We start from the raw sequence: 12,179 nt of genomic DNA on the forward strand, positions 1-12,179 counted from the left end.
TGCCCCATAGCAATTGCTTGGTCCAAATGTAGATCATAGGGTTGCAATCCGAAATTACCGTAGTTTTACGTAGTAGAATGTAGTGACGAAAACGTTGGACAGCTTGGACGGCTGCCAATGCCAATTTCTCCACATGTGAGTATTTTAGCTCAGTTGGATTTAACGTTCGACTAAGGTAATATATCACATGTCCAGTTCCTGATTCATCTTCCTGAACTAATGCCATTCCAATGGTGGAATGAGAGGCGGTGAGATACAAGAAGTAATCATGGTTGTAGTTGGGAGGATGCAACAACGGTGCATGGGTCAATGCATGTTTGAGTGCATCAAAAGATTTCTGAGCTATCTTATCCCAATAGAATGGAGTGTTTTTCTTCAACAATTGGGTAAAACCCTTTGTAACCTCGGTGTAGTTAGGAATGAATCGTCGTAAAATGTTTGCTTTCCCCTGCAAACTTTGGAGTTGGCGAAGACTCAAAGGAGGAGGCAATTTGATGATAGCTTCGACCTTCGAGGGATCAACGCGAATGCCGGCTTTCGAAACTACAAATCCCAGCAATTGACCTGTTTCTATATAGAAGACACATTTGTGTGGGTTCAATCGAATACGATAATGCCTACACCTCATAAAGATTTCTCGTAAATGGACGAGGTGATCAGCTCGATGTAATGAATGAGCACGCAAATCATCGAGATACAGTTGTACAATGTGTTTGATGTCATGAAACGCATAAGACATTGCCCTTTGAAAAGTTTCTCTGGCATTATTAAGCCCAAAAGGTAATTTGCAATAAGCAAATGTCCCCCGTGGACAAATGAAAGCCGTTTTTGGTTGATTGGTAGGTAGAATGTTGATTTGATTGTATCCGGAAAAACCATCCATAAAGGAGAATATTTCGCTGCCGACACAATCATCAATGATTTGATCGATATAGGGGGTTGGGTAATTGTCCTTTGGACAGGCTCTATTAATGTCCCTATAGTCGATGCATATTCTTATTTTTCCCTGCTTTTTGTTAACCGGAACAATATTAGATATCCAATACATTAACGGGATCAGATAATGAAACCTGCTTTCAACAGTTTTTCAACTTCTGCTTTAATTGCAGCAGCTTTTTGTGGGTGAATCTGACGCAAACGTTGCCGGACGGGTTTAGCATCCGGTTAAGTCTTGATCTCATGAACAACAATCGCGGGATCAATTCCTGGCATTTCCTCATAGGACCAGGCAAACACGTCACAAAATTCTTGAAATAGGGCCTTATATAATTGAATTTCGTCATCTGTACACGAGGCACCTATATGAATGTTCTCAAGAATTCCGGGCTTGACCGAAATGTCAATAGGAAAAGTTCGAGAGATGTTTCCCAAATTTAACTCTGAATCGGGATGTTTCATTGGATTCTGAGGTTCCTTGACATATTCAGTTGTAAAAATTGATGAGAAATCATTTTCAAAACGATCATCCTCAGGTAAAAACGAAGATCTGTGATGGAGATCTTCCAATGGTAAATCATCTACGCATAGGATTTCACGAATTTTCTCATCAGAGTGAACAAGTTCAGAAAATGTAGTTAAATCCAAGGTTGACGTGAAAAGTGATTCCTCACGGACCACATTCATTAAGTCATTTTTGGTTGAACACGGGTTGGCAAAAGACTTCATGGCTTCATAGGCAATTTCATATGGACTCAAAGGCATGGAATTGCCAAATGAGTCTATCTCAGATTCAGAAGGGACGATCCAAGGATCATCATAAATAATGGTGTCTGATGTAATCATATGAATGGTTGCAAATGAAGATGATGCGTTGATTGGAGGAAAAGGAAAAGTTCCCAGTAAACCGGCATCTTTAACTAATCCTACTCCAACATGCTTATATGGGATAGTTGTTTTACCAACATGCTGAATACTCTCCGAAGAGGCTGGGTCAGATGAAAAGTAAGCCAACTGGTCTATTGTTACGATATTCCCATTGTGTGGAAACTTTATTACTCAAAAGACCGATGAAACGACCGCTGTCATAGCGTAAGACCAACTTCGACCCAAGAGAAGGTTGTAGTCTAGAGGGGCATCAACCACCTCCACATCTAGATTCTTTGGGTGTGTGATTCAAATTTGTTTGGTTCTTTAGAGACCTTAGGTGCTTTTTAATGAGTTTTTACTTTTTTTGCATGTCAAGTAGTTAAAAGTATTTAACTGTGGCTGAATTACCAAGACAGTCCCGTAGACTTTGGGGCCAGTCTCCTGAGATTATAAACGTGGCTGAGTTACTAAGGAAGTCCCTTAGACTTCGGGGCCAACCTCTTGAGGAAGTACCGAGTCAACTTGAAGGCTTAAAAGTCCTCGTAGCTCCTAGAGATAGTAGAGTTGGGTCACCGGAAGAAGGAGAATCTTCTTTGATAGTACATCCTGATTTTCAAACGCCAGTAGAAGAATATAATCCACAGTCGGTGTCTGTCTACGAAATCGCTGGTAGCTTTTCATCTACTAGTGATATAGGTGAAGAACCCGAAATATCTGAGGCTGAAAGTGAATTTGCTGCTACTCCGACATCGGGGTTTGTTTCTCCAACTTTTAGTGGTCCTGGTTCACCTAGGGTAGAAAGAGTAATCACTCAAGATCTTCCTTCTGGACTTATTTCTATTGAAGAACTTGCTTCGGAAGAAGAAGAAGTAGGCATCCCTATCCCTGAAAATCAACCTGTCATTGAACTAAGGGAGCGTGAATCAATTTTTTACAATCCACCTAGGAGTAGTTCTTGGTATCTTTCTTTAACTAATTATTTAGAAAACTCAGGGTTAAGTTTTTCACCACCTCATGCTCCTTATCACTCAACACCTAGAGGATTTTACACTCCCGGACCGAACAAACTAGTTGGTGATGAAATCCAACGTCACAGAGTTCAGTACAGAAATGGCGGTTGGAACAGTTACCCCGACAACCTGCTTAATGAATAGACTGGCACAAGTTCCTCCACTTAACCATCTCGAGTGAAGTGAACCCCCTAGAAAATCCAAGTGAGTCTAGCCGGCATCTGCTCCAGGTACAGTGGGATCTTCCCACCACTGTAACCTCAGGAAGAGTCCTAAATAATATGGCCACTAAGGTTACCAACTGAGACAAATACACCTGGGGGAACAGTCTACGATCCGATACACACGCAAGGGCAGAGTAGCAAGCTCAATCCCCTTGAAGGCTCCTTGACATAATCCAAGGTTTACCAACAGGTGACCCCAGGCTCCTCGACAATGGTTAATCCGAGGTTTACCATTTTTAATACGTGAATATCTGGCGTTGTTCTCAATGAGGAAGGATTTATTCCCACACTGGTTCGAACACAATCTCGTGCTTCTCCTTTAAGAGGAGCTTTCCCAGAGCATAAATGCAACAATTGGATTTCTTCCCTACCACAAGATACAGCTACTTGTTTGTTTTTATTGTCTTGGAGAGTTAATTACTCTCCTACTCCAAGACACTAGCCTAAGCTAAGTTGGTGTATCAGAGCCCTAGAAATAAAAATGTTACTAGGTGAATTTTACTTTAAGCGTTAATTTTAGTGGTTTTTGTTTAAGTCCAAAGGTGTGGAGATGAAACTCGTGGTATGAAGACTCGACTCAAAATCACTAAAAATGCACCTAAGATGTTCTAAACAATCTTTTTCTCTTCGATGAACTTCTAAACTGAGAAGGAGTTTGAGAACGCAAAAACTTTGTAAACACAAATCTCTCTCAATTAAACAAATTAAAAGAAGAGCTTTTCCTTTCCAAAGCACTCAAAATGAGACAACTAATTATTTCACAAAAATTCCCTTTTTCATTTCAACTTACTCAATCACTACAAAAAACAAACTTTTCCAAAAGAGATTTTTTTTATATATTTTTTGCAAAACACTCAAAACTAATGAAAATGACTAACTTTGAGATCTACAAATTATAAAAACCTATTTGAAGTCAAAGCCTACTAAAAGTCTTTTTTAAGGATGTTTTACTCAGCTAGATGCAAGCTAAGGACTAATTTATGTAGAATCACAAATCAGTCAAGAACAACCAATTTCGTTTTCTTTTTGAAAATGAAAATCCAAACTCTCAAACACAAGCTTTTCGAAGTTTTGTAAAGAGAAAACTCAAAGCAGATTCCTCAAACAAGGGGAGATTTTGTACATGGTCAGACTCATAAGAGGGCTGGTAGACACTAAGGTGATCTGAAGTCCCTACAGCTTCTAATCTCAGAGCCACTACACAACCAAAATGAAAAACAAACCCAACAAGCAAAACTCCTAGGAATTTCACCTAAAACCCTAACACTAGTGAAATTAAACCAAGGAAAGTTTTTGACAGGATACACGCAGGTCTGGGCAATGGCTAAAACCTATAAACAAATTCTAAACTGATAAAAAAGAGAAAAATTTAAAATTTCTCAAAATCTTGACAGGGTACGCAGGGAGCCTATTTACACAGGTGCGTTCACGCTCTGTGCACAAAGAAAAAGCGCGTACAGGTACGCACTGTGCTTAACTCAGAGGGTGCGTACTTCTCCCAAAACTATGAAAAATAAAAACTAACTCAAAATTAACTAAATCCACCCAATCCCACAATCATCAAGCCAAAAACAGAAACAAAAATAGAGTTTCTCAGGTCAAAGTATAAACAAGGAAAACAATCAAGTCGATCCCTAGTATGATCGCCATTTTGTCACATAGAATAAGTCGATCTTGCGGACAAGAAAGACCTTCCTAGAATCTAAAGAAGACCTAATGACAAGCAAACCAACCAGACACTATCTTTCTCTAAATATGCTTTAATAAACAATAGCAAACAAGTGTTTTTAGGGCCTACCTTACGTCCAACGCTAGCTTGTGGATGCCTTCACTCCTTTGATCCAAATGAGCTCCTCTTCGCGAATCTGCAAACACAAACAAGGCAAACAAATTAAATAGCACCTCAAAAGTCAATTGCATAAAACATATTTAACATGAAAGTCAAGGAGTCCATGAAACAAATAACATAAGGTACTTGTTGAGAAAAATGAGTTTGATTGTATTAATTCAAAAGAAGAAGAACCTTACAATCTTTGCCTTGACGCTGTACAAGCTCCTCCCAAGGTTCAGCAAGAAGTCTCCTCTACTTTGACAAGTTTCACTCACTCCCCAATGAAACCAAAAAGGTATGTGATCTCTCCTCTTTAGGCTTAACTAGAAAGTTTTGATTTCACCAGCATTTACCCTAAAAAATATTCAGCTTCTAACCTCTCTAGCAACCAGCCCAATGCCTGTATTTATAATGCAATGGAAGGAGGTTACTAGGTCCTCCTTCAAAGGGATAACTCCTCTCATCAAGGGATTAGCTCCTTTTCTTTTGGGATGCATGAACCAATTCAGAGCGAACAATCCACGTCAAAATTCCTTCTAGAAACCTCTAGAATTAACCCAAAGTGAGTTTTTTAAGATAAAACTTGCGCCTTTTGACTTTCACAGGGGTCCGCACCTACACCGTTAGGGACAGAGCGGGCAAGTACGCAGCTTTTGTACACAGAAGGTGCGGGACCGCAGGTGACTATGAGAGAAAGTGCGGAACCAGAGTTACATTGATTTTTAATGTCTTTCTCTCATTTCCAAAACTTGATTTGAAGAGCTGAGGTCTGAGACTTGCTTAGGAGGACAGTACAAGTGATGATAGACCCATACTGACTGCAAATAATCATGGTAACGATAATTTTGTGTAACACCATTGATACTTGTTACGCCTCATTTGGTCAACTGGTTGGTAAATGACACTCTTTTGAAGTCTAATCATTTATATCCCTTGGGTTAAAAATGTATAAAATGTACAATATTTCATTTTTATAAATAAATTAGTTCAATAATGCATTTGTTTTAAATATTAACCCCTAGTTAGTTATTATTAACATTTTTCATTTTTTTACTTATACAGCTAAATCATGAAGCATCGGGATTTTAGAAATTTACTCCAATATCCAAATTAATTATTAATCTCCAAAATCCAGAACATCGAAGTGGCTGTAGTTTATTTTTATTTCTATTTTTAGAGTGGATGTAGTTTAGAAACTTAAATTCATAAAATTAAATCCAAAATAAATATTAATGTTTAATATTAAATTTTAAATTAATTAATATATGAGATATAATTAAATTAATTAAATTAAATTTTAATATATATATATATATATATAAAATTCTTAATCGCATCAGGAGACCGGATCGAAGATGGTGATCGCATCAGGGCTTTTTTAAATGACACATTTTTTAAAACACCGACACCTCCACCGACACCTCTAGATGCCGATCGCCGATTAAACAAAAGGCATAAGGCATTAACCAAAGTTCCCTAACTCATTTGTTTTTAAGTTTTAAACTCATTCATACGAATGACTTAAAAGTAGAATGGTACGATAGTTTAGTTGATATTATGATAAATATTTAATATTATATATTTAAAATAATTAATTTTAAATTAATTAATATATAAAATATATAATTAATTTAATTATATTATAATTAGTTATTAATTAGATCAATTTGTTTATAAATATTTAAGATGTTAGATTAATATTAATTAATAAATAGTTTATTAAATAATTAGCTTAGTTTGTGATTAATAATTAAATTACTATTAGTTATTAGATAATTAGAGTCTAATTTAGTATTATATTTTTAATTAAAATTCTGATTTTTTTAGCCCAGCGACACAATTTCCAGATTTATGCCAGATTTGACCCATCAACTTTCGAAGTTCATAGATTGAGTTATAATTGGCCAAATGAGGCCAGGACGACTTATTGGAAAAATAAAATCAATGATAACATTTCTGAGGAGGTTTCACTAATAGATTTGGTCATTTATTAGGTCGAAAATCGGGCAAAAGATCAAGCTCCGAATTTCTAAATCAAAATCAATTTTCTGAGTTTTATTTTCTGCATTTTCATTTGTCCAAGCCTCTTCTAAATGCAGATCCATTTGTCAATGATATCCTTTGCTAATTAAACCTTCTCAAGCATCAATAGAGAACTTATATTTTACTTTCAATTATTTATTTAATTGAATTTAATTGGATTTGTTTTAATGCCACAAATGAAATTTTGATTTTATTGTTACATCTTAATTTATTTTGAATTACTTTTGCAGAAAACAGTAGAAGAAATATGGAGAAAAAGATCTTAATCAATTAGAATGCTCCAGTAATTAAAGATTGGAATTTTGAGTAAATAAAATTGGATTTGACTAATTTTTCTTCAAAAAACTTGTCTCTCAAGAATTCATTTACAAATATTATAAATAATAGATTGCATAATGTAATTAGGGGCTACTCTCCTCTGCAATTTTGGACTTCTAAAGCGTTTCTGTAATAGGAATTTAGAGTTATAGGAGAGAGGAGAGAAAATCTCACATCTCGGGATTATTGAGGATTTTTCTTTTGTATCTCGAGTTATGCATGATGGGCAAAGTTTGCACTATTGTGGCTTTACCTTTGAAAGCAGAAGCTCAAGCAATGCAAAGGACTGTTGGAGACCACGGATAGAGAAATGGATGCAATAAGGTATTTTTAATACTATTGTTTCAAATATCAATTTCATTTTTACAGTAATAAGAATGTTTCATTTTTTTCATGTTTGTACACTTCTGTCAATATGTCTCAATGTTGTTATTATGTATCTATGTTCTTATGGTTTAAATTCTAATTTCTAAGTAACTACTTACTCAGAAATCTATCTTACAAAACTGATTTATTAAATAGTAATATGTTGTGAACTATTTCGCATATTTTTCTTTAATTATGGGATTTACTAATTTGATAATCAATATCATTTTTGTGAATTTCTTCCTAAGTGTTTCTGACTAATTATTTCAGTTAATAGGTCTCAATATGATGTGTTTTGGTATCCATAATGTCACTTAGTTGAACTATTTCATTAACTTGATATTCATTATAAATGATGCATATTTAAATCCCAATGCTTTAAATATCTTGCTCTTGGTTGGGTTAGATCTATATCTGCCTAATTGAGATAGGATTAAGATTAGTTTATTTTTCTTGTATTATAGAATAAGTTTGGATTTAAATTAATTTCTGCATTCTTTTAAGTCCTCTTCTCAAAATAGGAAAAATTTAAGTTGTGGCTTGGCTGAACCCAAATCACCTTAAGGGTCATTCTCTTGCCTGATCAGCAAGAAGAAGTGATCTGATATCCCTATCTATTGGCAGTTGAAAATACATCATAAACCAATAGTGATAGGGAAAAGGTAATTGGACCTATTTAAACAAGTCGGAGCCACTAATTCAAATGGAAAAGTAGTTGCTTTAAGGTTTGGACAGAGTGGTTATCTCCCAATGTTGTTGCAGTGATTTTTGAGGCATTAACAGGTCCTTAGATAAGCATGCTTCCTATTGGTGGAGTCTATTGAATGGTTAAAAACTCGTTCGGTAGAGTCTCTCACTCATATTGAATTTTATTATTTAAATATCTAAACTTTTTTATAAGGTTCACTTTGTACTGCAGTTTTGAGCATGATAACTCTATTTTATTATTTTGAATGTAATTCCTTGTTCTTGTTAAGATTTAATTTCTTATATGAGCTTCTATTTGTTGTGCAGATAGAAAAGTTGAGTATGATACCCATATCTTTCTTTTTTGAAGTTCTCTTTGATAAGATTCGTTATTCAAGAGATACCAAGTTATGTATAATAGTAGTGCTAGTTGTTGTAGCAATATGTAGCATTATTGAAGTTCTCTTTCACAAGAATTGTTATTCAAGAGATACCAAGTTAAGTATAATAGTAGTGCTAGTTGGCGTAGCAATATGTAGTGTGACAGGTGTCAGTGTCAATACTAAAGGTTTTGTAGCTGCTGCGATCACAGTATGGAGCACTTCTATGCAACAATATGTAAGTTAGGAAACAATCATTTAGTGAGGAGAGGAGCCTTTATAGCGCGTAAAGGGATATGTTTCCTCTATGTTTCTCAATTCTATATTTTTTAGGATCATCGAGTGAATTGAGTCTTTGGTTTTGGGGGATTGGTGATGTGGGTTTCTCTTTTTTTTTGTACATTAGTTTCTCTACTCATTGCTATGTTGAGGATTTGCAATGCTTGAGGTCATTTGTATGATTTTTGTGGACCATATGGATTTTGGGCACTTCGCATTTTGGGGATTCAATATCAAGACATGATAGCGTAAATTGATGGGATGGAAGTGACTGTATTTGTGTGTAATTCTAGATGTTGGGTAGGCATGGCATCTGCAAGAAAGGCAGCCACAAAGGCAACCCTTGACTTGGTTGCATAGGTGTTCAATGTGATCGCATCTATTGGGATTAATGTGGTTAGCAAAGGTCTCATGGACAGATATGGATTCAATTTTGGTCATTTCTTGTCTTGTACATCTCCCGCTATTTGATTTCATCAAATTGAATAATTTTTATTTTTAGAGTTTGTTGATATTTATTCTCTAGTTAGATGCCTCTTTTTTATTTTATACCTATTTTATGTACAAAACATTAAGCTCGAAAACTTTTCTTTGATACAGAATTCTAATACATACACATTTCTATGTGTGAGAGAGAGGGTGTGAGCGATTTTCATTTATTTCTATTATAGGTTAGAACATTGCTCATAATTTGGGGAAATGGGCAAATTTTGTTAGATGAATTCTCTCATCTCTTAAGTGGAGTTCTTGTTTTATTTTTATGCAACTACTACATTGGTGGACTTACATTTTTGATTGACCACACTCATCAAAAATTATTCTTCATTTTATGGGTTATATCCATCCTTGCCATTTTCCTTTCTCCGAGCTTGTGATCCATGCCAATTTCTCCATTGTTGACATGAATGTGAGTCTCATGTGGAATTTTTTTGGTTTTTACCAAGTAATATTGATACACTTGCTTTCTTTGTTTTGCAAAAGATTATGACACTCCTTTGTAGGATTTAAATCAATACACTCACTTTCTCACCTTTTATATTCATTTGTATGTAAATAAACAGTTTAGCTATTGTGAGAGTTACTAAGAATTGTTGGAATTTTTTTATATGGAACCTAATACATACTAAAAATATTGCATCCAATAAAAGTGTTGAATGTATGGAAAATTGTAGGAACATATAAAATTTCAAAGTGAAAAATGTGATGCAAATTATTGAAATTTCCTATTGAACATACATTAAATAAGGAACCAATCAAAGAAATGACAAAGAAAATCAAGCAACAAAGGAAGAAGATCAGTGCGAGAGATCAAAGAATTATTATGATCCTAGAATCCTTCTTAAAATTCATAATATTGGAAAATAAATATTTGACAACTTCCTATTTGTAACCATAAGTTGAACAATTAGATTTTTGGGAGTACTTTAATGCAATGTTCTTCGAATCCCACATTCATGCAGCTTCTTGCTAATTGGAATATATCATATTTTAATAAAAAATTATAGCCCTTAGGTAAGCATGCCTCCTATTGGTGGAGTCTATTGAATGGTTCAGAACTCGTTTGTTCCAGTCTCTCACTCATATTGAATTTTATTATTTAAATATCTAAACTTTTTTATAAGGTTCACTTTGTACTGCAATTTTGAGCATGATAACTATATTTTGTTTTTTTGAATGTAATTCCTTGTTCTTGTTGAGATTTAATTTCTTATATGAGCTTCTATTTGTTGTGTAGATAGAAAAGTTGAGTATGATACCCATATCTTTCTTTTTTGAAGTTCCCTTTGATAAGGTTCGTTATTCAAGAGATACCAAGTTATGTATAATAGTAGTGCTAGTTGGTGTAGCAATATGTAGCATTTTTGAAGTTCTCTTTCACAAGGGTTGTTATTCAAGAGATACCAAGTTAATTATAATAGTAGTGCTAGTTGGTGTAGCAATATGTACTGTGACAGGTGTCAGTGTCAATACTAATGGTTTTGTAGCTGCTCAGATCACAGTATGGAGAACTTCTATGCAACAATATGTAAGTTTGAAAATGATCATTTGACTACACTTTTCTATGTTTCACTATTGTCAAAGACATACAATATTTTGTTCTTGTTTGGATTTGAGGTACTTCAATTGTTTTTATTAGGCTAGTAAATGTTTCACTACTTTATGATACAAAGCTCTTTTATGTTGTTGTATACACAATATGTTCACTACCTGCAGAAGAAATATGCATTGGGTTCTTTTGATCTTCTTGGACATACTACACAATTGCAAGCAACTAACTTGCTCATTTTAGGTCCTTTTCTCGATTACTCGCTCATAGAAAAAGTAGTAGATCTTTATGATTATTCCATAACTTATGTGGTAAGATGGAAATGGAATCATTCCTAACTTATTTTTCTGTATGTAGTATTTATGTTTATTTGTTACATAAGCTAAATCACAAGCTCAAAAATTGGGCACATGGTATTCCTCCATCGTTAGGTCAATTAGATTTATGAAGCTAATCTTGTGTGTCATGGTTGTACAACTCTTGATTACACTCTCTTTCTTGATCCCAGTTGGCACCAATCTTAGTGAATACATTTGCATTGGCTGGTTCACAGTAGTCCCATTTCAAGTTATTGGTCATATGAACACTATATTTTTCCTTGTATTGGGATTCATCCTTTTTTGCAAAGATGGGTTGAATTCACACGTGGCCTTGGGAATGTTCCTAACTTTGATTGGAATGATTTGGTATGGTAATTCATTTGAAAAGCTTGGTGGTCAAGAGAGGCATTTGTATCCAATTTCTAGTGCAACGAACCTAAAACTTGGGGGATCTGAAGATGAAGGGCTTGAAAAAGTTTAGAAGATTACAATATGCTACTGCTTAGGTTGATTCTCCACCTAATAACTCAGGTTTTCTAAATGATACACATTGCTTGTGGCGTTAATTTGGGCTTCATTTATTGTCGTTATAGATATTTTTCTTAGTTGACATTGCATTTAAGAGATTGTCGAGTAATGTGACATGTGGTATAGTAACAATTTCTCCACAAATTTATTGTAAGAGCATGAATTTGTATATGGATGGTACCCTTTCCAACATAAACGAAGTACAACATAAGATATTTAATTGGTGAGCCTTGCAATTTTCTTTCATGCAAGCAAGGCTTCTACATCATCGTCTTTGGCTTGAAATACAATCATTTTTTATTGTATGTTTGACACTTTTTAGTTAGTATGCGACATTCGA

General features: G+C 34.7%; 1 protein-coding gene across 1 annotated transcript in view; it reads left to right on the forward strand.

The window, feature by feature from the left end:
• The window catches only part of LOC149179064 (UDP-rhamnose/UDP-galactose transporter 5-like), a 47,149-nt gene extending 35,357 nt beyond the window's left edge, over window positions 1-11,792 (forward strand). Inside the window, exons 3-6 of the mRNA XM_089423769.1 lie at window positions 8,613-8,692; window positions 8,774-8,899; window positions 11,137-11,297; window positions 11,470-11,792. Coding sequence (XP_089279895.1) covers window positions 8,613-8,692; window positions 8,774-8,899; window positions 11,137-11,297; window positions 11,470-11,792 — 690 coding nt within the window. The remainder of the gene's footprint in view (window positions 1-8,612; window positions 8,693-8,773; window positions 8,900-11,136; window positions 11,298-11,469) is intronic.
• The last annotated feature ends 387 nt before the right edge of the window (window positions 11,793-12,179 follow it).

Source organism: Pinus tabuliformis, chromosome 4_1 (genome assembly GCF_031772625.1).
Source record: "Pinus tabuliformis cultivar Carrire ecotype Pingquan chromosome 4_1, CPIR1, whole genome shotgun sequence".
Lineage (NCBI taxonomy): Eukaryota > Viridiplantae > Streptophyta > Pinopsida > Pinales > Pinaceae > Pinus > Pinus tabuliformis.